The sequence below is a fragment of the Phytophthora sojae genome, assembly GCF_000149755.1.
Source record: "Phytophthora sojae unplaced genomic scaffold PHYSOscaffold_8, whole genome shotgun sequence".
Taxonomy (NCBI): Eukaryota; Oomycota; class Peronosporomycetes; order Peronosporales; family Peronosporaceae; genus Phytophthora; species Phytophthora sojae.
In genome coordinates, this window is record NW_009258122.1 from 1,244,553 (window position 1) to 1,264,950 (window position 20,398).

The 20,398-nt window shown below is 56.0% G+C and overlaps 10 protein-coding genes across 10 annotated transcripts; 7 read left to right on the plus strand and 3 right to left on the minus strand.

The window, feature by feature from the left end:
• Positions 1-763: 763 nt before the first annotated feature.
• On the plus strand, positions 764-2,359 carry PHYSODRAFT_418557 (hypothetical protein; the record flags this gene model as incomplete). The annotated part of the gene is made up of 2 exons (XM_009535190.1): positions 764-1,045; positions 1,397-2,359. Coding segments are annotated over 2 exons (1,245 nt in total), but the record flags the coding sequence as incomplete, so codon positions are not given.
• Positions 2,360-2,523: 164 nt separating this feature from the next.
• Positions 2,524-3,015, minus strand: PHYSODRAFT_519565 (hypothetical protein; the record flags this gene model as incomplete). Its single annotated transcript, XM_009535191.1, has 1 exon — positions 2,524-3,015. One exon carries the CDS (start codon positions 3,013-3,015, stop codon positions 2,524-2,526), a length of 492 nt encoding a protein of 163 aa, XP_009533486.1.
• A 557-nt stretch (positions 3,016-3,572) lies between these two features.
• PHYSODRAFT_337519 (hypothetical protein) lies at positions 3,573-4,067 on the plus strand (the record flags this gene model as incomplete). Its single annotated transcript, XM_009535192.1, has 1 exon — positions 3,573-4,067. One exon carries the CDS (start codon positions 3,573-3,575, stop codon positions 4,065-4,067), a length of 495 nt encoding a protein of 164 aa, XP_009533487.1.
• A 542-nt stretch (positions 4,068-4,609) lies between these two features.
• PHYSODRAFT_392420 (hypothetical protein) lies at positions 4,610-4,813 on the plus strand (the record flags this gene model as incomplete). The annotated part of the gene is made up of 1 exon (XM_009535193.1): positions 4,610-4,813. A coding segment is annotated over one exon (204 nt), but the record flags the coding sequence as incomplete, so codon positions are not given.
• A 1,018-nt stretch (positions 4,814-5,831) lies between these two features.
• Positions 5,832-6,404, plus strand: PHYSODRAFT_261751 (hypothetical protein; the record flags this gene model as incomplete). The annotated part of the gene is made up of 1 exon (XM_009535194.1): positions 5,832-6,404. The coding sequence occupies one exon, from the start codon at positions 5,832-5,834 to the stop codon at positions 6,402-6,404; it is 573 nt and encodes a 190-aa protein (XP_009533489.1).
• A 598-nt stretch (positions 6,405-7,002) lies between these two features.
• On the plus strand, positions 7,003-7,845 carry PHYSODRAFT_304519 (hypothetical protein; the record flags this gene model as incomplete). The annotated part of the gene is made up of 1 exon (XM_009535195.1): positions 7,003-7,845. One exon carries the CDS (start codon positions 7,003-7,005, stop codon positions 7,843-7,845), a length of 843 nt encoding a protein of 280 aa, XP_009533490.1.
• A 266-nt stretch (positions 7,846-8,111) lies between these two features.
• On the minus strand, positions 8,112-10,418 carry PHYSODRAFT_337522 (hypothetical protein; the record flags this gene model as incomplete). The annotated part of the gene is made up of 1 exon (XM_009535196.1): positions 8,112-10,418. One exon carries the CDS (start codon positions 10,416-10,418, stop codon positions 8,112-8,114), a length of 2,307 nt encoding a protein of 768 aa, XP_009533491.1.
• A 2,081-nt stretch (positions 10,419-12,499) lies between these two features.
• PHYSODRAFT_520774 (hypothetical protein) lies at positions 12,500-13,054 on the plus strand (the record flags this gene model as incomplete). The annotated part of the gene is made up of 2 exons (XM_009535197.1): positions 12,500-12,715; positions 12,788-13,054. The coding sequence occupies 2 exons, from the start codon at positions 12,500-12,502 to the stop codon at positions 13,052-13,054; spliced, it is 483 nt and encodes a 160-aa protein (XP_009533492.1).
• A 300-nt stretch (positions 13,055-13,354) lies between these two features.
• PHYSODRAFT_317840 (hypothetical protein) lies at positions 13,355-13,971 on the minus strand (the record flags this gene model as incomplete). Its single annotated transcript, XM_009535198.1, has 3 exons — positions 13,355-13,575; positions 13,648-13,818; positions 13,890-13,971. 3 exons carry the CDS (start codon positions 13,969-13,971, stop codon positions 13,355-13,357), a joined length of 474 nt encoding a protein of 157 aa, XP_009533493.1.
• Positions 13,972-18,708: 4,737 nt separating this feature from the next.
• PHYSODRAFT_261748 (hypothetical protein) lies at positions 18,709-19,255 on the plus strand (the record flags this gene model as incomplete). The annotated part of the gene is made up of 2 exons (XM_009535199.1): positions 18,709-18,835; positions 18,895-19,255. Coding segments are annotated over 2 exons (488 nt in total), but the record flags the coding sequence as incomplete, so codon positions are not given.
• Between the last annotated feature and the right edge of the window lie 1,143 nt (positions 19,256-20,398).

The window sequence follows — 20,398 nt, forward strand, 5'->3', positions numbered from 1 at the left end:
CGTTGCAGCAACCGCATTGAGAGCTGGAGTCGCGCACATTGTCGAGCGCGTACAGATGGTGGAACAGGCAAAGTTCCGTGATCGAGCTCGAGTTGACGATAAGCTGCAACAGCGCGGCCAGGTGTCCGCTCTATCCATGCGGCAATCTGCGTCGATGTGCTTTCTTGTCGCTTTTGCAAGGCGAGGTTGGACGTTGCGGGCGCTCTGCGCGTGACAGCCTGTTTCCAGGATGGACTAAAGCGAGCTGCAGCGTGCAAAAGTGAGGGCCCTCGCGCATTAGACAACACGGAGGTGGGTTCTCACGCTGTCCGTACGGCCGAGGCGTCCATTCGGTGGGGCACTCACGCCTTCCGGTCTGCCCCAGTCTCGCTTCTTCCGTCCGACCGCCACCATGAGAGAGTACTCGCTCGAGTCCTTGAAAAACGACACGGACGACGGGGTAGGCACGGTCAAGGACGCCTTCACCAGCGACGATGCTTCCGACAGCTCGGAGGCGTCGGAAACGCCGGTACCCAACCATGGAACGCCAACTACACCTCATGCAACGCCTACGCAGCTCCCGGGGAAGCACGGCATCGTCCCTGGCGGCGACAACAACGGACAACTCGACTCCCCCGGCAACTTGGAGAAGGGTGTCGGCATGGAGAACGGCCCCAAGGACGCAGCAGACTCGTACATTTACGATTACTCCGGCACTTCCGACCAATTCGCAACGACAGCGCCGTCAGACGACGTCATTTTGGGCTCGTCGGGCTTGACGACAGCGACGCCGACACTGCCACATACACCCAAGCCGACGAGCAACGCGTCCGCTTTCGACACGGCTCAGCAGATCAAGACGTCCGACAAGTCGAGCTCCTTGTCGGGAGGGGCCATTGCCGGTGTCGTTGTGGCCGCGGCTTGTGTGATGCTGATGGTTGCCATGTTCGTGACCACCAAGAAGCGTAAGACCCAAGAGGACCCGCTCGCGATCAGGAAGGACGCTTCGTCGCTCGGAGACTCTGGCGCGGTGCCGCTCGCCTCGTCCAGACTCGCACCTCTTGGTGTCTTCGGAACGCTTGCCAGCGGAACGAACAGGAGGGAAGAGCCCAACATGTCGGGCACCGGCATCTTCACTCTTGACCGCAACGACCCGTTCGCCGGCAATAACAAGCATGAGACGCAGGCTTCCACCCGAGGCTCCAGCTTCTTCGTCGACGGCGTCACTGTCCGCGGCAAGAACGAGACGAAGGAATCGAGCCGCGGCTCCACCTTCTTCGTTGACGGCGTGACGGTCCGTGGTAAGCACGACAAGAAGGAGGCGAAGGACTCGAGCCGGGGCTCCGGCTTCTTCGTTATCGACTACGACGAGCCGACCGTCCGTGGCAAGCAGCAGCAGATGAAGAAGAGCAAAAAGGGCAGCACGGCCTCGAGCTTCTTCGCTGTGGACCGGAACGACCCCTTCACGAAGAAGCACATGCGCAAGGGTGGCATTTGGGACGACCCGGTGCTTCAGAATGCTCGCATCCCGCTCGACAAGATCCGCATCCAGGAGCTCCTCGCGCGCGGAGGCTTCGGTCAGGTGTTCCTGGGCTCGTACAACGGTGAGACTGTGGCCGTGAAAACGCTGCTGCCTGAGACCGCCGAGGACATGGTGGAGATCAACGCGCTGTTCGCAGAGACCAAGGTCATGGCCAAGCTGGAGCACCCGTGCATCGTCCGCTTCATCGGCATCGGCTGGGAGACGCTCAGCTCCATCTGCTGTGTGACCGAGTACCTGGTCGGCGGCGACCTGCGCGCGCTGCTCAACCACTTCTTGACCAACCACACGCGGCCCCGAGGCTACGACCACGACAAGGTCAAGATCGCTCTGGACGTGGCCCACGGCCTCGCGTATCTCCACTCGATGCAGCCCAACATCCTGCACCGCGACCTCAAGTCGCGTAACGTGCTGCTCAACTCGCAGCTGAACGCCAAGCTCACGGACTTCGGCGTCTCGCGCGAGCAGTCCGAGGACCAGATGACCAACGCCGTCGGCACGTCGCTCTGGATGGCGCCCGAGGTCATGATGGGCGGCCACTACGACAGCAAGGCCGACGTGTACTCGTTCGGCATCATGCTGAGCGAGCTCGACACGCACTTGATGCCGTACGCCAACGCCAAGAAGGAGAACGGCCGCAAGCTCACCGACACCATGATCATGCGCAAGGTGGCGGCGGGCGAGCTGCAGGTCGAGTTCTCGCGCGAGTGCCCCGTGGACATCCTGACGCTCGCGCACGCGTGTATCTCCGTGGACCCCAAGCAGCGCCCGACAGCCATCGACGCCATGCGCAAGCTCCGGGTCGCGCTTGAGGCGTTCGAGGCGGAAGAAGTGTCGCTGTAGAATTAATTCTGCAGCCCATTTAGATACCTACCGTAGACGTTTAACGATATGAAGTGATGCGTACAGACGACCTAGTTCAGACCGAGGAAGCGAGAACGAACGAGAACAACACAGTTGCAATGAAAATTAACAGACCCTGAACACCATTACAGTCCGAACTCTTAGACTCGGGTGCCGGCCAAGTCGATGGCTTTGTACGGAGCGTCGTTGACTCGGAGTTTGCCGTTGGCCAGGTCCAATTGGGCTTGGGCCTTCTGCTGGCGGTGGTACTGGAAGCGGTAGACGACGATCGGGATGAAGAGAGCGAGGCACAGGGCGAGGATGATCCAGCCGACCCACGCCGTGGACTTGGCAGTGACCGGACACTGGTCGAGGATGTCGGACGTGAGCGTCGTGGAGCCGAAGATGATGCAGTCACCCAGGTCCATCGACCGCAGCTCGTCCATGGCCGCCATGCAGTCCGCGTCGTCGCACAAGGTGCTGGTGAAGTTGACGGGCATGGACTGCTCCAGGACGTTGTACAGGTCGACGCAGCCACGGTAGTAGGCGTTGGCCACGTCGATGACGGCCGTGAAGTTGCAGCGAGTCGCATCCGCGCGAACCGCGGCGAGAACGGTCACGAAGGACACGACGAACAGGAGAAGACGCTGCATGGGGCTGCTAGCCGTGCCTCGGACACCTCGACTTCGGGAATGAGCAGCATCGGCTCGACTCGAGCGCCGAGCGTCGAGCGGTGTAGAGCTTCCCGCGCTGCAGCTGGACAGGGGTCGCCGATGGCTTCGAAGTGGCGGGTGACGTCGAGCGAGCGGCATCGTGATTGGTCGAGGGAGTTGAAGTTGTCCGGTCCGGATACCGCTCCTCCCCCTTTTGTTCTCGACGGATCCATCTCTCTCTTTCTGTCCGAATCGGCCGTGACGGAGATGGCTACAGCGGCGGCGATGTTCCTTCATGCGATGGTAGATGCATGAGCCTCATGCCATAACGGGGAGGAAGGGGGTAATGAGCGGTGCCATTGCTCTCGACCTCTGGCCATGAAACCATATTTTATCGTGTGATATCGCCCCTTACTCAAGCTGACATCGTACAAACCAGATCACGGGGTTTGATCTTTGCTGTGCTGCCCCTGCACGCGCTGCGTTGAGTAAGTCATTACCGAATTCACCGCGCCGCGCCAACATCTCCTACTGTATACACTCAGCTCGACCGACCGATGGCACGCGTCGCCTGTTGGTTCTCGGTCGTCGCTGCGACTATCGCGATTGTGACGACCGCTGACATCCATAGTACCGATGTGTACTCGAGAAGTGACTGCAGCGGCGTGCCCGATCACTTCCGTATCAGCCAGCGCAGACCCTGCGCACTGAGCAACTCGAAGTGTGAAGCCAAGGAGGTTTCCAACCAGACCGAGTACGACGTCTGCAGCTCCATCTCGGACCCGCAGACGCACGCTGCAGAGGTCTTCGGGGGCGTGCCGTCCATGCTTACGAACGCCTTCAACGACAACAACTGCGACGAGTACACGGGGTCATTCGCCTATCGCGCGGACGGCTCGTGCTTCAAGGTCGATGCCCAGAGCTCCCAACTGCTCATACTGAATGCGAACGGGTCGGTAACGTGGAAGCAGTACGCGGGTGTAGCGCGTGAAGACAAGGACCTCTCTACCGATCTACACCTGCAACAGAGGGGGGTTCATCTACTGCAATAATGAATACTCTGGAACGAGCACCGGTAAGGTTAACGGGGGCGTTCGCGCATTTGAGTAGGGGGTGGATCACGCAACATCTCCCAGGACGCTGGCAGAGAATAATGTAATTTTAGCAGTTTGGCAGCAAGATAAACGGTTAATAATATGTTGGTGTTCAAAGAGCATTCATGTTGCATGAATCAAGTACGATTCACATATAAAACGTATGATATCTTTCACGAGTATGGAGTGATCTGCCGCATTGTGGGTACTGATATCGCAACACCCATGTGCGTGGTTGAAGCTGCATGTCGTCGCACTTGAGATTGGCGGTCCCGTTGTGTTGGAGGGAGGCAGCACTCGTCTGCACTTCTCAATCTTCCCAAACGATTGCCATGCCTCGATTCATTCACTACATGCCCGCTATCGTCGTGGCGATAATGGTCGTTTATCCTGCAGCAGCATCGGTGATCCGCTCAATCGACTTTTACTCGACCAGCGATTGCACGGGGACCCCCGACGTTCTGTACATGACGCCGCAAGCAGTGTGCTTGGACGACAGCGGAACCTGTGAAGACAACGGTTTTGACAGCCAAACGGAGTACAAAGTCGTCGACTGCGTTTCGGACCAATACACCCACGCTGCAGAAATATTCGGCGAGGCTCCCTACGTCCTCACGGACGTCTTCGAGGACAGCAACTGTGAAGTGTACAAGGGCTCAATGGCTCACCGCGCGACTGGCGATTGTCTGGTACTCAATGGCGAGGCCTCAGAGATTGTACAAATGCACACGAATGGATCCGCGACGCTGAAGACCTTTATGCCCGGTGAAGGTTGTGACGACCAAGATCTCGTGAGCGAAGTCCTCATCGAAGCGAACCACTTTGAAAAATCCGTTTGCGGAGCGGGAGGCTTCATCTTCTACAACAACGCGTACCCTGGTACGGAGAGCAGTTCGAGTGGCAGCTCGAGTGGTTTTACTAGACTAGCTCCTTCCATGCAGTGACGCTCCATATCAATAAACAATCTTCATATAGCATTATGAAAAATGGTAGCTAACTTCCGTGTGTGCTGGCTGCTCTGTGTCAAATTGGAGAACTTTGAGCAGTTCCTTTAAATTCCCCGTGAATAAGCATGGATATCAGTACCAAATATAGCTAAGCAATCATGGTAAAAACTCTCCACTTGATTGTCAAACAACAAAACGGACATGAGATTGCGGCTTCATTGCACTTTGAAACGCTCACTGGAAAATGCAGTCTTGAATGAAAACTGGCCAAATTGGTACATACGAAGTAGTGAAATTGGTTGCTAAGACAAATATACATACTCTATCGAGAAAAAAAAAACTTGTGAGTATCGGCGTTTGTAAAGTGCTATCAATGCTAGCGAAAGCTGCCAGTGGAGGTTTCAATAATATTTTAGGGGATTCAACATTCACCTTCAATCATATTAAATAAGCAAAAATCCACTGCACCAAGATCTAGTTTTTATTTTAAGGATGACGTGCCGATTTGGCCAGTTTTCAGACAAGGTCGCAGTCTCCGTTAGGCGTTTTCAAGTGCAATGGGTTCTGAGGCTGTCGGTCTCATGTCCGTTATGTTTTTTTGACAATCAAGTGAATGCTATCTTATCTTGAACGCTTTCCGGCGGTTGGGATTGGTATCCATGCTTTTTTGCGGGGAGCCCAACAGATCTATCCGATACTCCAGTTCTCCTCTCATTCCCCAACTCGACACAGAGCTAGCAGCAGCAACAACCTTTTACGAACCCGCTTCTCGACAATGCAGCTTATCCAGTACCTCCCGTTCGTCGCCGCAGCGCTGGGTTTGGGCGTCGTCAGCCAGACTGGCGAAGCTGGCGTCACTTCGCGCATCTTTTACACGACCAATGGCTGCGGCGGAACTCCGGATTTCATGGAGATGCAGCAAACCGCGACGTGCTTTGACGCTTCCTGTGGAACTTCGGTGGCTTACAACGTACCGGTTTTGAGCAGCATCAGCTGTAGCACGGACCAGTACACGCACGCTGCGTTCCTCTTTGGAAGCGTACCGTACGTGCTAGCGGACCAGTATGCTGACGAAAACTGTCAGGTGTACACAGGCTTCTCCTCTGCTATGCGAGCGAATGAAGACTGCGTTCCAACAAGTGCCGCCACTTCGAGAACGATGCTGCTGAACGCCAATGGGACGGTGACATCGACGGTGTATTTGAAGAGCAACAACTGCGACAAGCGAAGCGTTTACGTGGAGACCCTTTATGACCCCAGCAACTTCAAGAACTCGATCTGCGAGAAGGGAAAACTCGGCAACTTCGTCTACTACAACACCGCGTATCCCTCTCCTCACCTCGTGTAGAGCAAGTTCCGCAACTTCTTCTTTCATCTGATTAAAATAAAATGAAAGTGAATTCAAATGCGAGTTGTTCGATAACCCGATAACATGGTCAACCTTTTCCAGACAGATAGCTCGCTCCATCGTACTGGCTCCTCGTTTTTTAACTTAAAACGTTTTATCGACAGGACAGGGATGAAGTAGTACCAATAAGCTCATGTTGCTTGGTACTCGCCGTCCTCGCATGCTTTCATCGAAGCTACACACGATTGTTGCCAATTTACCTTGGTTGTGATTTCGCCGAAGCACCGTGGGAGGTGCCTGTAGTGNTCTCGGACACCGTGGCCACTACAGGCACCTCCCACTCGTGTGTTCGCGAGTCCAATTGTTCAGCATAGGGTAACATGAAGGGGTGCACTACCGTCGTGGCCTGCGTCCCGCGTCAGCTTCTTCCAGCAGCTCAGCACCACAGAAAACAGTGGATCGAAGTCAGACGCTTCCAAGTCCCCGTTAAGATTCCACCCTTCACAAGATACATAATGCTCCATCGCCGGCCTCAGTCCACCCTTGACGATGGGTCCTATTATCGAACTTCTCATTCACCTCCGATTCCTCAGACCGCATGCAGTTCCTCTTCTCCCGGCACATCGCTCTGATTGCTGCTTTGCCTTCGATGATTGCTGCGGACTCCATGGCGAACACCCTTATCTACGAAGGTCGCAACTGCTCCGGCACTCCATTGGTCGTGTCGGTGGTCGGATCCTCCGACTGTGAAGCGCTGGACTGCGTCTTCTTCATCACCAACAGTGTTGTCTACTCCTCGGCCACGACCTGCGGAGACGTGGACCCAGAGACGTTCGTGGCCGACGCGTTCGCTGGTTCCAGCTATGTGCTGATCGAGACTTTCACCACCAACTGCAACCTGTTCCTGGGCGCCAAAGCGTACTTGGCTTCGGCGGAGTGCCTATTATACGACGATTCCAGCGACTACGGGGTCGTTGCGGCGCTGCACGACGACGGAACCGCAAGCCTTGCCATCTACAACGACAGCTCGTGCACCGGCACTCCGTTTATGGGGTTCGCGCCGAATAGCTCAGTGCTGTCGACTCACTCGCGCTTCAAGAACTACAGCGTGTTTTACTCCAGTACAAACCCCGGTCTTGACGCTTCCAGCTCCACTTCAACAAGTACCAGAGTAAGTATCGCCACCGACAGCAGCGTCTCCAGCGACGGAAGCGATACCGGTAACGACATGGTCGGCAGCCCAAACTGTGACCATGACGAAGGCTCCGAGGCTGGTAGGAACGCTACGGTCTCAATCACACCGTCCGAGAGCAAAGGGGGTATCAACACTGGAGCCATTGTCGGCATTCTCGTCGCCTACGTCTTGCTCTGCATGGCGGCGTGCATCTTGTGCATGGAGAGAATGGAGCGTCTGGGTCGCAGACTTCGGCTCATACGGTGACAGCTCAAGACAAGACAAGGAGAGTACAACTACATCAGGTTTATTCAATGGGTGTAGATAAGCCACCAGCCCTGAGAGGAGTGGCAAGCTCGGCAGCAGCCTACCGAGACCGTACGAACGTATTGTTTGCTGTATACCATACCATAGCCATAGCATAGCATAGATACATACGCTGCGTAAGAGCGAGCCTTCATAACGCGGAAGCGGATCTATCGCCCCGCACACTCTTCGGTGGCGGGGCTCTGTGTGTCCCTCTTCTTATAGGTTCATTTCGCGTTGACGGCTCTCTTTGCCTCTTGTGCCAGAATCGTCTGGAGCTTCCGGAACGCCTCGGCCGCGGACGGCCGCTCCGTCGGGTCGATCGACGTACACGCCGTGCCAATCTGCACCACGCCCTTGAGCGCTCCGGGGGAGAATTCTACGCGCAGTTTGCCCATGGCGACCAACTGTAGAATGGCCGTCTCGGGCATCTTGCGTCCGGCCGGGTTGTTCTCCTTGGCGTGCGCGTACGGGTTCTGCTGCGAGTCCAATTCGGACAGCACGATGCCGAACGAGAACATGTCGGCCTTGTCGTCGTACCGCTCCCCCATCATGACCTCGGGCGCGATCCACAGCGACGTGCCGACTCCTGCCGTCATGGTGCGGTCCACGCGCTCCCGAGACGCGCCAAAGTCGGCGAGCTTGGCGTCTTGGCTCTCGCTGAGCAGAATGTTCCTACTCTTCAAGTCGCGGTGGATCACCGAAGGGGTCAGCGAGTGCAGGTACGCGAGCGCGTGCGCCACGTGGGTCGCGATCTTGACCTTGGTGTAGTCGAAGCCCACGGGGGAATTGTTGTCCGCGCAGTCGCTGAGCCACGCGCGCAGGTCGCCTCCGGCCATGAACTCGGTGACCACACAGAGATCCATAAGGTTGTTCCAGGACACGCCGACGAATTCCACCACGCGCGGGTGGTCCATGACCGTCATCATCTTCACTTCGGTCAGGAACTCGGTCACATGGCGCGTGCTCTTGCGCGTCTCCGGGAACAGCATCTTGACGGCCACCGCTCGTCCTTCATACGTGCCCTTGTACACTTCTCCATAGCCTCCACGACCGATCAAGTCTTCGACAAACACGTCGTCGCGCGGGATGCGGGACGACAGAATGGCGTTGTCCTTGCACACGCTGTCGGCCGTGACCGGGCCGCGCAGTCTCTCTGCGTGCACTGGTGGTCGTTCGTTAGCCCGGTCGCTCCGAACCGGGTCACTAGGGGCGCGGTTGCTACGCAGCTCCATGCTGCGCATCCGATCGCTGCGTACGGGGTCACTAGGCATGCGGTCGCCGCGCTGTCGGTCGCTACGGACACTGCACGGTTCATCCCCGCGCGGTCGATCTCTCCGTTGTCGCTCCTTACGCAGACGCTCGTTCTTCAATCGATCGCTGCGCACCGGGTCGCTGTGAATCGTGTTGTTGCTCAAATCCTCGCGGTGCAGCTTATTGCCTCGCACTGGAGTCGTGCGCAGCTCGTCCGTGTGGAGTCGACCGCTCCGCCCGATGGAGTCACCGCGGGGGAGCCTCTCGCTCCTCAACCTGCCGCCAGTACGCAGCTCCTCGCTGCGAGGCTTCCTGCTGCGCTTGTCGTGCCTGTCACTATTGAACGGCACGCTTCGCAACTCGTCGCTGCGCAGTGGGTCACAACGCAGCTCGTTACTGCGCAGAGCGGGCGTGGACCCTCCTGTGTGAGAGCTGAGCGTGCTCCGCTGGTCGCTCCTGGGCGACATCTCGGGCGCGTATCGCTCCTCATTGTAGTGCTTGTCACTCACCGCCAGCGCGACGTCGGGGGCGCGTCCGCGACTGTCGCGCTTCTCCTTCCGCTTATTACGACGCAGCTTCCAGTAGATCAGCAGCGCAGGGAGGATGACGATGGCCAGACATGCCACGACGATGCCGAACAGCGCGCCCGCGCTCATCTTTGAGTCGTGGGAGCTGGTGGCAGTGGCCGTCGAGTTGGAGCCGCTGGCGCTCGCACTGCTACTGTTGCTACCCGAAAGGATTCCTGTGTGGTCCGACGTGTAGAACTTGTTGTAGCCCAAGTAGCACGAGTGCTCCTGAATGACGGACGCGTTGAGGTCGAACGTCTGCGCCTTGGTGGCGCACGCCGAGTCGTTGTAGATGGTCATGTAGGCCGAGCCGTCGTTGAAGAGCGTGGCGATCTCGCTGCGCGCGCCAACGTAGGACGCGAGCTGGCAGGTGCCCGCGGCCAGGAAGATGTTGGAGCGCACGTACGACTGGCAGTCCTGCTCCTGGAAGCCGTCGATCATGAGGTACTTGGCCCCGCTGAAGAGCTGCGACGTGTACTCGAAGCGGTCCGTGGCGCAGCGCTCGGCGTAGTAGTAGGACGAGTTGCTGATCTCGATGGCGCTGCACGAGTCCGTGGGCGTGCACGTCTCGTTGGTGAGCTCGAGCGTCACGACCAGCGGCACCGAGTCGCAGTTGGCGTCCGAGTAGATTTCCACCGACGAGTAGTCCGCGAGCACCGACAGCCCGCCGCTCGTCGCCAGGGCGAGCGCCCCGAGCCATGGCGCGCGTAGCATGGGGGGATCGCTCGATTGCCACTGAAAGGGGAACGGAGCGGAGACCGTGAGAGGGTCGATTTGGTCTGACTATATGCGAGGACTGTCTACGTGTGTGTGCGCGCGCCCTCGAGGCTTCCGGGGCGGGCTCCGAATCGGGCCATCATGGTCCTCCCTTCTCTCAACGCGAGCTGAACTTTCAAGAGCTCCTGCTGGTGGCCTTTCCACTTGGACGGTTCGGGTTCCAATGCCGCAGATGGTGATCGTGCAATGAGGAATTGCTCGCTTGAAAGTCAAAGCCAAAGCGAAATGCACCCGCGGCTATGCTGTGAAGGTGCACCATCGCAACCCGGTGCGGAACAGATCGACTTGGCGCGGGCTCGTCGACTGCGGGTTGAAGCGGCCGCAGCATTGAACCAAACGCGCTCCATGGCAAAGTCCGAGGTGAGTCCTGTCATGCTGTGTGCCTTCCACTGGAAGGTGACAGCAGTGCCAAGGGATCACTTGCCGACTCCACCCTACAGCCAGGGAGCGTCATGGTGGAGGGGAGAGCTGCATGGACGAGTCTGTCGTTGCCTTGTTGAGCTCCAGCTGCTGCCGCCCGAAGGCGAAGGCCCGTGACAGCAGACGCATCCACGCTGGAAGTCCCAACTGGCGAGCCCGACGCTGCCGAGACAATCGCTGAGTGAGTGACAAAGATTCGGTGGAGCTGTCTGCTGTCGTGCCAAGGTCTCGGGTGGAGTGGATCGACCGACGGGCGGCGATCTTCAACAGCGTTGACAGCCTTGCATGGCATGACAGCACTTATCGTTGAAGGCGCGCACTGCTGTATGACTAACATTCCTGCTTCCATCTCGTGATCATGGTGGAAACGACTTCGTCCTCCGCTGCTGCTGCTGCTGCACAACGACACGACTGCTCTAGGAAAGCTTTCGGTGGTACAATACACACTGTGCACAAGATTTCCACCATTACATTGAAATTCGGGACCTCAACCAATTCGACCAAAGAGCGTAGATTTTGTATCTTACATTTGCATTGAGATGTTACATGTATGAGCACATGAATCCTCTACATGTACTGTGCGCTTCCAGCGCGCAGCGAAACGATCATGGCATTCATTGATCAGATGGGGCTTTTAATCCGCCCACCGAGACGGCTAGAAGTGCCGCTCAGTCGATCGCGGTGAGCTCTTCCATGCTTGGGCTCTCGCCCAGCAGTAATCTGCAATGTGAAGGCGGAAGAGCTTGGGGAAAAGCCACTTAGCATGGATTGACCCAGGCCAGAAATTTCGAGAGGAAGGGCCAAACGCTTACCTGTATTTGGTCGCCAAGGGTATGACGGGATGCAGCGACCTGGAAAGCTGTAGGATACCTACGCTGAGAGACGATGATAACACGTTGGTCAGGCTCATGAGAGCTTTCAGGGTTGCACTCAGAACCGCTGAACACCGGCGCAACTCACGCGATACACACAAAGAGAGAAAGGGTTCACGTAAAGGGCCAACATCATTTTACACATAGCACATCGGCATGAAAAAGATTGGTTTGACTGGTGCCGCGGTCTTCAACTGCAACAGCAAGAGAGCACGAGCCGACCCAAGATTGGCCACGGTCGGCACTGCCTAGGGCAACTCGGACGTTCAAGCGCACACAAAAAGCGTCGCGCGTTTTTTCAAGTTTTTTCAAGTTTGAGAAGCTGGGATAACGAGCTTCGAACGCCAAGGACGCGGAGTAATCGGCAACCGACAACTAAGGTTCACCAGATAGATCGTCCGACAAGTCTGCCCTAGAAGTTGTTGGAAGTTTTGTGTTGGTGCAATGACAAATTCGGTTGTTGCACATTGCCGCAGCGCGCATCAGGGCGACAGTAACCCACCGAAAGGAAAGGCTAATGGAGAGCCACGCTGCACTTTGATCTCCACACAGCAACGCGAAAGAATCGCAACTTTAGATACCACAGCAAAAAGTTGTTGTCATGTTTGACAAGCATGGCCCGATCTTCTAATTAGACGCCGCGAAACGACTCGAGGGTCGCAGGCGTCTCTCCAGACATAGTCCAGCTTCGATCCTAGCAAATACCAAGAGAGTAGCTACATTACCATGTCGTGCGCGCTCAACGAGCCGGCGGCGGATATGACGCTGGTGGATCTCGAGACCGGGGAGCGGAAGCAGTTGATGGACCTGATCGCAGCCAACGAGGGCAAGCACACGATCCTGACCTTCTACGCCACGTGGAGCAAGGCGTGCGTGCAGGAGGTGGAGCTCATGGAGCTGTTCAGCAAGGGCGACCACCACAAACTCCTCAACTTCGTGCTCGTGAACCTCGACCAAAACGTTGGCGCCACGCTTGCGTTTCTGGACACGATCGTCGAGATCAAGGGGGTCAAGAAGCCCCGCGTGCGCCGATTCTACGGCGACGGTGAGAAACCCACCGTGATGCACTTTGGCTTAGCCGACGCTGAAGTGCCCGGACCCTACGGACTGCAGAGCGTCCCGCATACGGTGGTGATAAACCCGGACGGCATCGTGCTTCGCAACGGTGACAACTTCCACTGGGACGACATCGCTGGTCTGCTACGCCACCGCCAAGAGATGACGGACCCGGGCGTCTTGAACCAGCTCATCAGGTGGCTCATTCCTCCACTTACTGTGTAGTCGCACACGCACAAGAAACCACCAAAATTCGAGAAGTTGGGCGAAACCAAAACCAAAAACAAACACTTTGATCGCTCGATAACGGTGTCAGCTTGTCTTTTCTTGACCATAATGGCCCCGATCCTCACACCACGTTCACTCAGTCTGCGGTGCTTTTCCCGTGTCTTCTTTCGTGATCAGGAACAGCTCGCACTCGCCAGTGTTCACCAGCTCCTGCAGGAACTTGTAGCACTCGCTCTCACTCTCAAACGGCTGCAACACAACACAAAAGCTCTGAAAAAACAAATATTGAGAACGGTCTCATAGTGATCGAACACAACGCACCGCTGGGGCTGGCAGCTTCGAGTCCAAGTTGTAGCACACGCCGCCAACTTTCCGAATCGCGAACCAGTGTCTCTGCAGCCACAAACTGCTGAGCATCGTGGTCATGACCACATTGCACAGCACCCCCTCGGCCTCGTCCAGCTTCACCAGCTTGTCGTCCACAGGAACGCGCTTGTCCAGCCACTGCATCACATATCCTGAAAACAATACTGAAGTGTTCAGACCGCGGTCTCCACTAAAACCTTTTTGCCTAAGTTTTAGCATTCCACCTTTTTGCTGCAGGGCAAGTGTCAGCGCATTGACGTCGTAATTGCCCAGTCCCAATGGGGATCTGTGCGGGTTCCAGGCCCAGTTCATGAGCCCATTGCCGGCGTCCGGGTCCGCTCTGGTCGCCAGCTCCTCACACGCCTCGTCCAGCGTGGATTTAGTGAACACGGGGCCTAAATGCCGCGATGTTTTAGCTGAGACAGCACGTTTTTAATACCCAAGTGTGCATCGCAATGCACGTCACCTTGGAGCACGTTGTTGAGCGCGTGCAGCCCGCAGCGGTAGAGCTGCTGGCGCTCGTGGTACAGCTCCTTGCGCTCGGCCATTTTTATCTCTTCTCCGATTTATATGAGGGGTAGAGAATTAAAACACCCTTTTAAGGGTCGAATCCTAACCATCTACTTCTCTGGCCCACTTAAGAAACAACATTCGGCATTAAACCTCAATTTGATGTGAACCACATGTCACATATGATTGGGTATAATCAACTGTTTCATCTTACTATTGGCCAAAATAAATGGGTCTGCGCATGTCGAGTAGAAAAACCTCAAAACTGTAGTCCTTCTAGCTCGTCTCCAACAGGCGCTACAACATCGACAACCAAACATAAGGGTAAAGCAGTCACTCGCGATTACGGTGATATTTTATTTTCTAATATCGCTAATTTTTGACGGCACCTCGCTAAAAAACCTAATGTTGCCTAAAACTGACTTCAGATAATAGGCTGTTTCTCTTTTCTTTCTGCTGCTAGATTTTTTTGAATCATAGCGTGAAACGGAGCAAATGCGCAGCTTTCGGTTGAGGTATTGCGAGTCACCAAACGATTTTTTTGTAAAACGTTATGTCCAGAAAACTGAAGTGTTGTTTCTTATGTGGGCCAGAGAAGTACTAGAGAGACCGTCCAGTGTGTCCGTCCGTGTGAAGCCCGTGACAAATAATAAGGTGGTCCACATAATCGTACCTAGGCTGCCGAGCGCAGCGAAGGCGGCCCTGATTGGCTGAAAGTGTATTTAGTGAGTGGAGGGATATTATTTCTCATGGAGCCCTTTACTTGCTCGCCATGCGCGGCGCGGGTGGTACCGCCGCCTCTCACGGTGCACGGCATCGCACTGCCGCTTCAGAAGTGCGAGACGCTACTCGCCTGGGATGCATTTGTTAATCCTAAGGCCAGGGCGTGTTCGCAGCGTTGCGTTGCGTGCGCCAATGGCCCCCGCGCGTGCTCCCGCTGGCACCCCGCCACCGCCCCAGCGCCTAAGCCTGCGCTAGACCCGCGTGAGCAGCGTACGGCACTGGTGGCTACCACAATGGGTCCAGCGCCCCAGCCGGACCCTCCAGTAATCCCTGACGGGCCGCGCAGGCGTCGCAAGAAGAAGCATCGCAAGAAGAGTAAAAAGGTGCAACAAAAACATTTTTCTTTTACAATAAATGTTTTCATATTTTTTATAGAATTATTAATGTGCACCACACTAGAGGCTGAATGCATTTTTGCCCCCAGTTTGAATTTGGGACGCGCGGCGCACCACGACGCCGACGAGGTATGCTGCGTGTATGCATGTTAGTTAGCCACACAAGCCACCACCACCACCACGCACAGATAGTCCGAGGTTCCTGGGGCTGCTAAGAGGGATGTATCATCCTAGCGGGGGTTGCCTCGCTAGGCGGAAGCCGTGCTTAGAGGTTTTTAGAAAATATTGGTCTGATTTGGGTAGGACTTTTTATAGTCCTACACAATTCGGACCTTTACAGAGAGTTTAAGCCCACCGCCCACTCTGGTGAGTAGCATAACGTAAATTATCAAAATCTAACACATTTTGGTAATTTATATTGGCACCGGTCTATTGACAACAAACCCGAACGCGAACCGGTTGAGCTGGCCGTAGTGGGTCCTTTGGCCCATGCGACCAAGCCATTCTCATGAATGCGCAAAAGGATATCGCACGAAGACCCTCAGTACTGCCGGGGCGCTCAACCCTGACTTGCCGACTGCACGTTTGCGAGCGAATTCACTTCGGTGTTTCGTGTCGGTTACTTCGTTCCATGAGATAGTAAACTTCGATGGGAGCCGCACCCCCCGGGCAGTACGCAGGTGTCCAACCAAACCAAGCTGCATGGAAGACTACTGCTATGTGCAGTGTACTTAGACTTTATGTCTAACGCGTCACGTTACTCTGTTTCGTGTTCGCAGTGAGTAAGCCATGGCCCGCCGGCCCAAACGCCAGCGCACGCGATCTGAAATCAAAGCAGCCATGGAGCATAATGCAAGTGTGAACAAGACACCCGATGATACAGAGGAGCCAGATGAACGGAGAAAGCGTAAGCAACGGAAGTCCCGGGTAAAGCGCGGATTGGAGAAAGAACTTGCAGCTCTCAGCATTGCGGGGGACGGCAGTAGTGATCCCGAGCCTATGCCTCCGGGCACCGTGGTTGTTGAGCAACCTACAGTGGAGCAGGAAGGCAAGACGGAGGAGGATGACCCGCTGGAGCACCAGCGTCGTTTTGCGGCTGCATACGCAGCAGGGCTTCGCGTTGCCGAGGCAGAGGCTGCACAGGCAGCAGTGTCGACCCCCTCCTCTGCTGACAGAGCGGCGGCCTATCGAGCCCGAAAGGCCGAACGTCAAAGGGTTCGTAGAGCTAACATGACTACACCGCAGAAGGAGCGTACAAAAGCTAAAATCCGAGAACGCGCGCGCGCTTCAAGGGCTAATAAGACGGATTCTCAGCGAGCTGCAGCGAGGGAGGCTGACCGTATCCGAAAGCAAAAACTGCGTGTGCGCCAGGCTCCTTCTCATCGATCGATTAAGTTGGAACGTAATCGTCGTCAGCACCAAGCCCGACACAGTGAACAAACCGTAGAAGAGCGGCAGGAAGATCGAGAGTTTAACCGCGAGTGTATGGCAGCTATACGTGCCTCGCAGACGGATGAGGAGCGAGCGGTGTCGCAAGCTACCGACCGGGATCAGTATGCTCCCGACGCGAAGCTCTGACAGTAGCAGAACTCGAGGCGCTGTGTGAGCAGAACCGCACTAGACGCAGAGCAGTTCAGCATCGCCGAGCTCACGCCAACCATGAAGATTTCAGGATCGCCAACGTTAGAGGACAACACATCGTCAACGGGCGCCACAAATTACCTCCCACGACGATGGGCCGGTTGTGTCACGCTTGGAAATGGCCGGACGAGTCCGAATTCATTTGCTGCATGCGGGGCAGGGTGAGACTACCTCCGCTTCGTGCAGCACCTCCGCGCCTCTTGGAGTGGTACCGGGACGACAAGTTCCGCCGCAATGTACGGGTGTACAATCAGGCGTTTGCCTTTACGTCCATCGGTGCTTCATCCAGCGATAGACGATTTCGAGAAGTTGCCCACGACGAGGAGGCCGCAGGGCAAGGTGGCGTGTACACGTATCGTATCCAAGGCGCAATCGGTCATTACCTGGGATCCATGCTGCCTTACGCGGATGTGGAGTAGCGCCCTCGCAGAAATCTCGCGAATGCGATCTCGCACAAACTCGGCGCGTCTGGATAGCGGTCGCGCCGAGCGAATTATTCCCGGTTGTTGGAGTAGCGTATCTTCGAAATACAGGCCCAAGTCTTCGCAGGCTTCGGAGTTGGGGGGGGGGGGTTCTTGTGTTGACGCTTGTTCCTTGTCGTAGGGCGTCGAGCCTTGGGCGTGCGGCGTTATCGGGCCGGCGTTTCCTGGGGCTTGTGTGGCGTTATCGGGCCTACACGGGGGGTCTTGTGCACGGCGGTTATCAGGCCAGTGCGGACCTTCGCCTAGACAGCGCGTTATCGGGCGCCCATCTAAACGGTATACGTTTAACGTGCCTTTGTTCCAGCACGGGTCTGTGGGGGGTGAGCACCCGAACCAGCAAACGACGGGGGGGCCGCGATATCGAGGCGGCTCTACTTGCCGGCGCTTGGTGGTTCCCCTAGAACCTCGGAGAAGACAGGAGGTCTTTGTGGTTCAGAGAAATTTCGGGACTGAGTCCTTACCCTATCCTATGTCCTTGCTACTGGCTACTCTGTACTACTGCTTGCTAAGCCTACCGCTCTGGGCCTATACCTACTTCTGTCGTGCTTGCACTGCCGTCCTTCAACCTGATTTGCGTGGCGCAATCAAGATCTTACCTCGGCGCGTTTTGGTCGGCGGGGGTTAGGGTCGGCGCGTTTTGCTCGGCGCGTCTTGCTCGGCGCGTTTTGCTCGGCGGGGTTTAGGGTCGGCGCGTTTTGCAGAACCGGGTGCGCTGGTCGACCCGTCGGATGATTACGCGTCGCACTGGATTCTGGCACCGTGTCTCACGGCCCATCACCCACGCCGACTTTCCCGTCGAGCTCGGCCCTGCGTCGCGCCCATCAATCCGCGTCGCGTTCCATCAGCCGCATCGAAGTCCATCACTCGCGTCCCGGCGCCTTCTTCCTCCGGCACCAGGCGCGCCCACTTCTTCCGCGGGGTACTACACCACACGGACCGCGCTACAGGCGAGAGAACTGAGCCCAAGTCCGCACAGATCTACATCGTGGCTCCGGTTATGCAAGAGCGTGTCAAGCGAAGCAACAGCATTTATGCTGATCTGGACAACGTGGCTTTGAAGGACATCGAGGATATCATGAAGCGGTGTAATCCGTTTGCACAGCAATTCCTAAACTTCGGGGAGAAGCTGCGAGCGGATTTGGCAAAGGGTATACCCTTCATGGACATTGAGTACAAGCTCCACGCGAAGCCATCCCAACCGGGAACGCACAACTTGCCCACTGTTTCCGAAGTCGGCGCCGTTGTTGTCACGGATGGTAGCGTTCCCAAGCCACGTGACTTGCTTCTCTACGCGCGGGACCATCAACTGTTGCGTCTATTTGAGACTGACGAGAAGTACGATCCTCTTCAGTATCCTCTGCTGTTTCCCTACGGGGACCTAGGATGGACGTATTCGAACCTGTACGCAGACGGAGCCCTATACCGGATGAAACGGAAGATGGCTTTGCGCGAACACACAGCTTTTCGGTTGTTCCAGAAGGATTGCGATGAATCGGCTCTTTTCCAAGGTGGGCGGTTGTTCCAGCAATGAGTGGTTGACCAGCGAGCTAAGTGTGAACAGGAACAGTTGCGATGGGTGGCTACGCATCAGAAGGCGATCCGTGCGGACCAGTATCACGGAGTTCAAGACGCGTTGCTCAATGAGACGACTGTGGCGCTAGGTGAAGGAGAAGCTATTGTGTCTGAATTCAATCGGGATATCGGCGAGTGGTACACCCAGACCGGAGCCGCAACGAACAAGATGAACACTTTCTGGGCCAAATCGGTAAACGGGTTATCCTTCCAGATTCGCACGTCGGTGGCCCGCGCTACATGTACAAGGCGTACCAAGACTCGATGGCTATTGTTCGTGAGTACGGGAAGCCTGACGTGTTCCTTACCAAGACGTGCAATCCCAAGTGGGACGAAATCGTAGAGAAGCCCCCCGAGGGCCAAACCGCACAAGATCGCCCGGATATTGTTGCTCGGGTCTGGCAACAGAAGCTCAAGGCCATCTTGGCGGATTTGGATGAAGGTATTATCGGACGTCTAAAGGCACGAATTTACGTAGTGGAGTTTCAGGAGCGGGGCCTTCCGTTTAAGATGCCGAAGCAACTGCGCCAGCTGTTCGCAACGATTTTAGTTTATTCACAGGTAGCAGACGTTCGGGCATTGTGGAATCAATTCTACGAGGAGCTTTGGCGTGACATCGCGCAAAAGCACAAGGATCTTGAAGGCCAAACCAAGGTGGATACCATCCAATTCCACACGCTCAAGCGGCTTAACAAGAACCTGCAAATAAGCGGATATGCCGTACATGACTTCGACCTCCCGCAGTTGAGCGAGCATCGTGCTTTGGTGCTGGAATCTCTGCTGGAAAACAACCTTATCCGTCGGGAACTAAAGGGCTATGACCACGACATGTTACAAAGTGTTCATGACCGTACCAGCGAACTAAACGAAGGGCAGCGTGCTATCTACGAGAGGGTTATGGACGCAGTGGAATGTCCCCAAGTTGGAAAGAAGCTATTCTTCATCGACGGACCAGGTCGTACCGGAAAATCGACACTGCTGAAGCATATCCTCGCGAGTGTCCGTCTTTCTGGGAAAATCGCGATTGCGGTGGCGTCTAGCGGAATTGCTGCTTTACTGCTGATGGGTGGGCGTACCGCGCACTCTACGTTCAAGATTCCTCTCAAGTTGAATGAATACTAGACTTGCTCGATTTACAAGCAGTCCAAGCTCCGGAGGTTAATTCAAGAGGCCAGTCTGATCATTTGGGACGAGGCGCCAATGACACACCGCCACGCCTTCGAAGCTGTCGACCAGAGTCTACGCGACGTCATGGACAATGAGCAAGAACCGTTCGGAGGCAAAACGTTCGTATGTCAGGCGATTTTCGGCAAATGCTTCCCGCCGTTGCAAGAGGCACGCCCGCAGAAACGATTGAAGCCTGTCTGAAGTCGTCATGTCTGTGGCAGCACTTCGAACACCGAGAATATGCGAGTGCGATCGGCCCACAGCGCAAGTACAGCGGCTGAACTGGCAGCCTTTTCGGAATTCCTATTACAAGTTGGCGGAGGCAGACACGAGGTGAACCCTGCTCTTGGAAGCGACTATATCAAGATACCGCGCGACATGTTGGTCGAGAACCCGCCTGAAGTACCCGACGTGGACGCTGAGATCGTGCCAGGCGCTATCCCAATCGGGCTTACTCGGATGGTTGACGCCATGTACGCTGATAT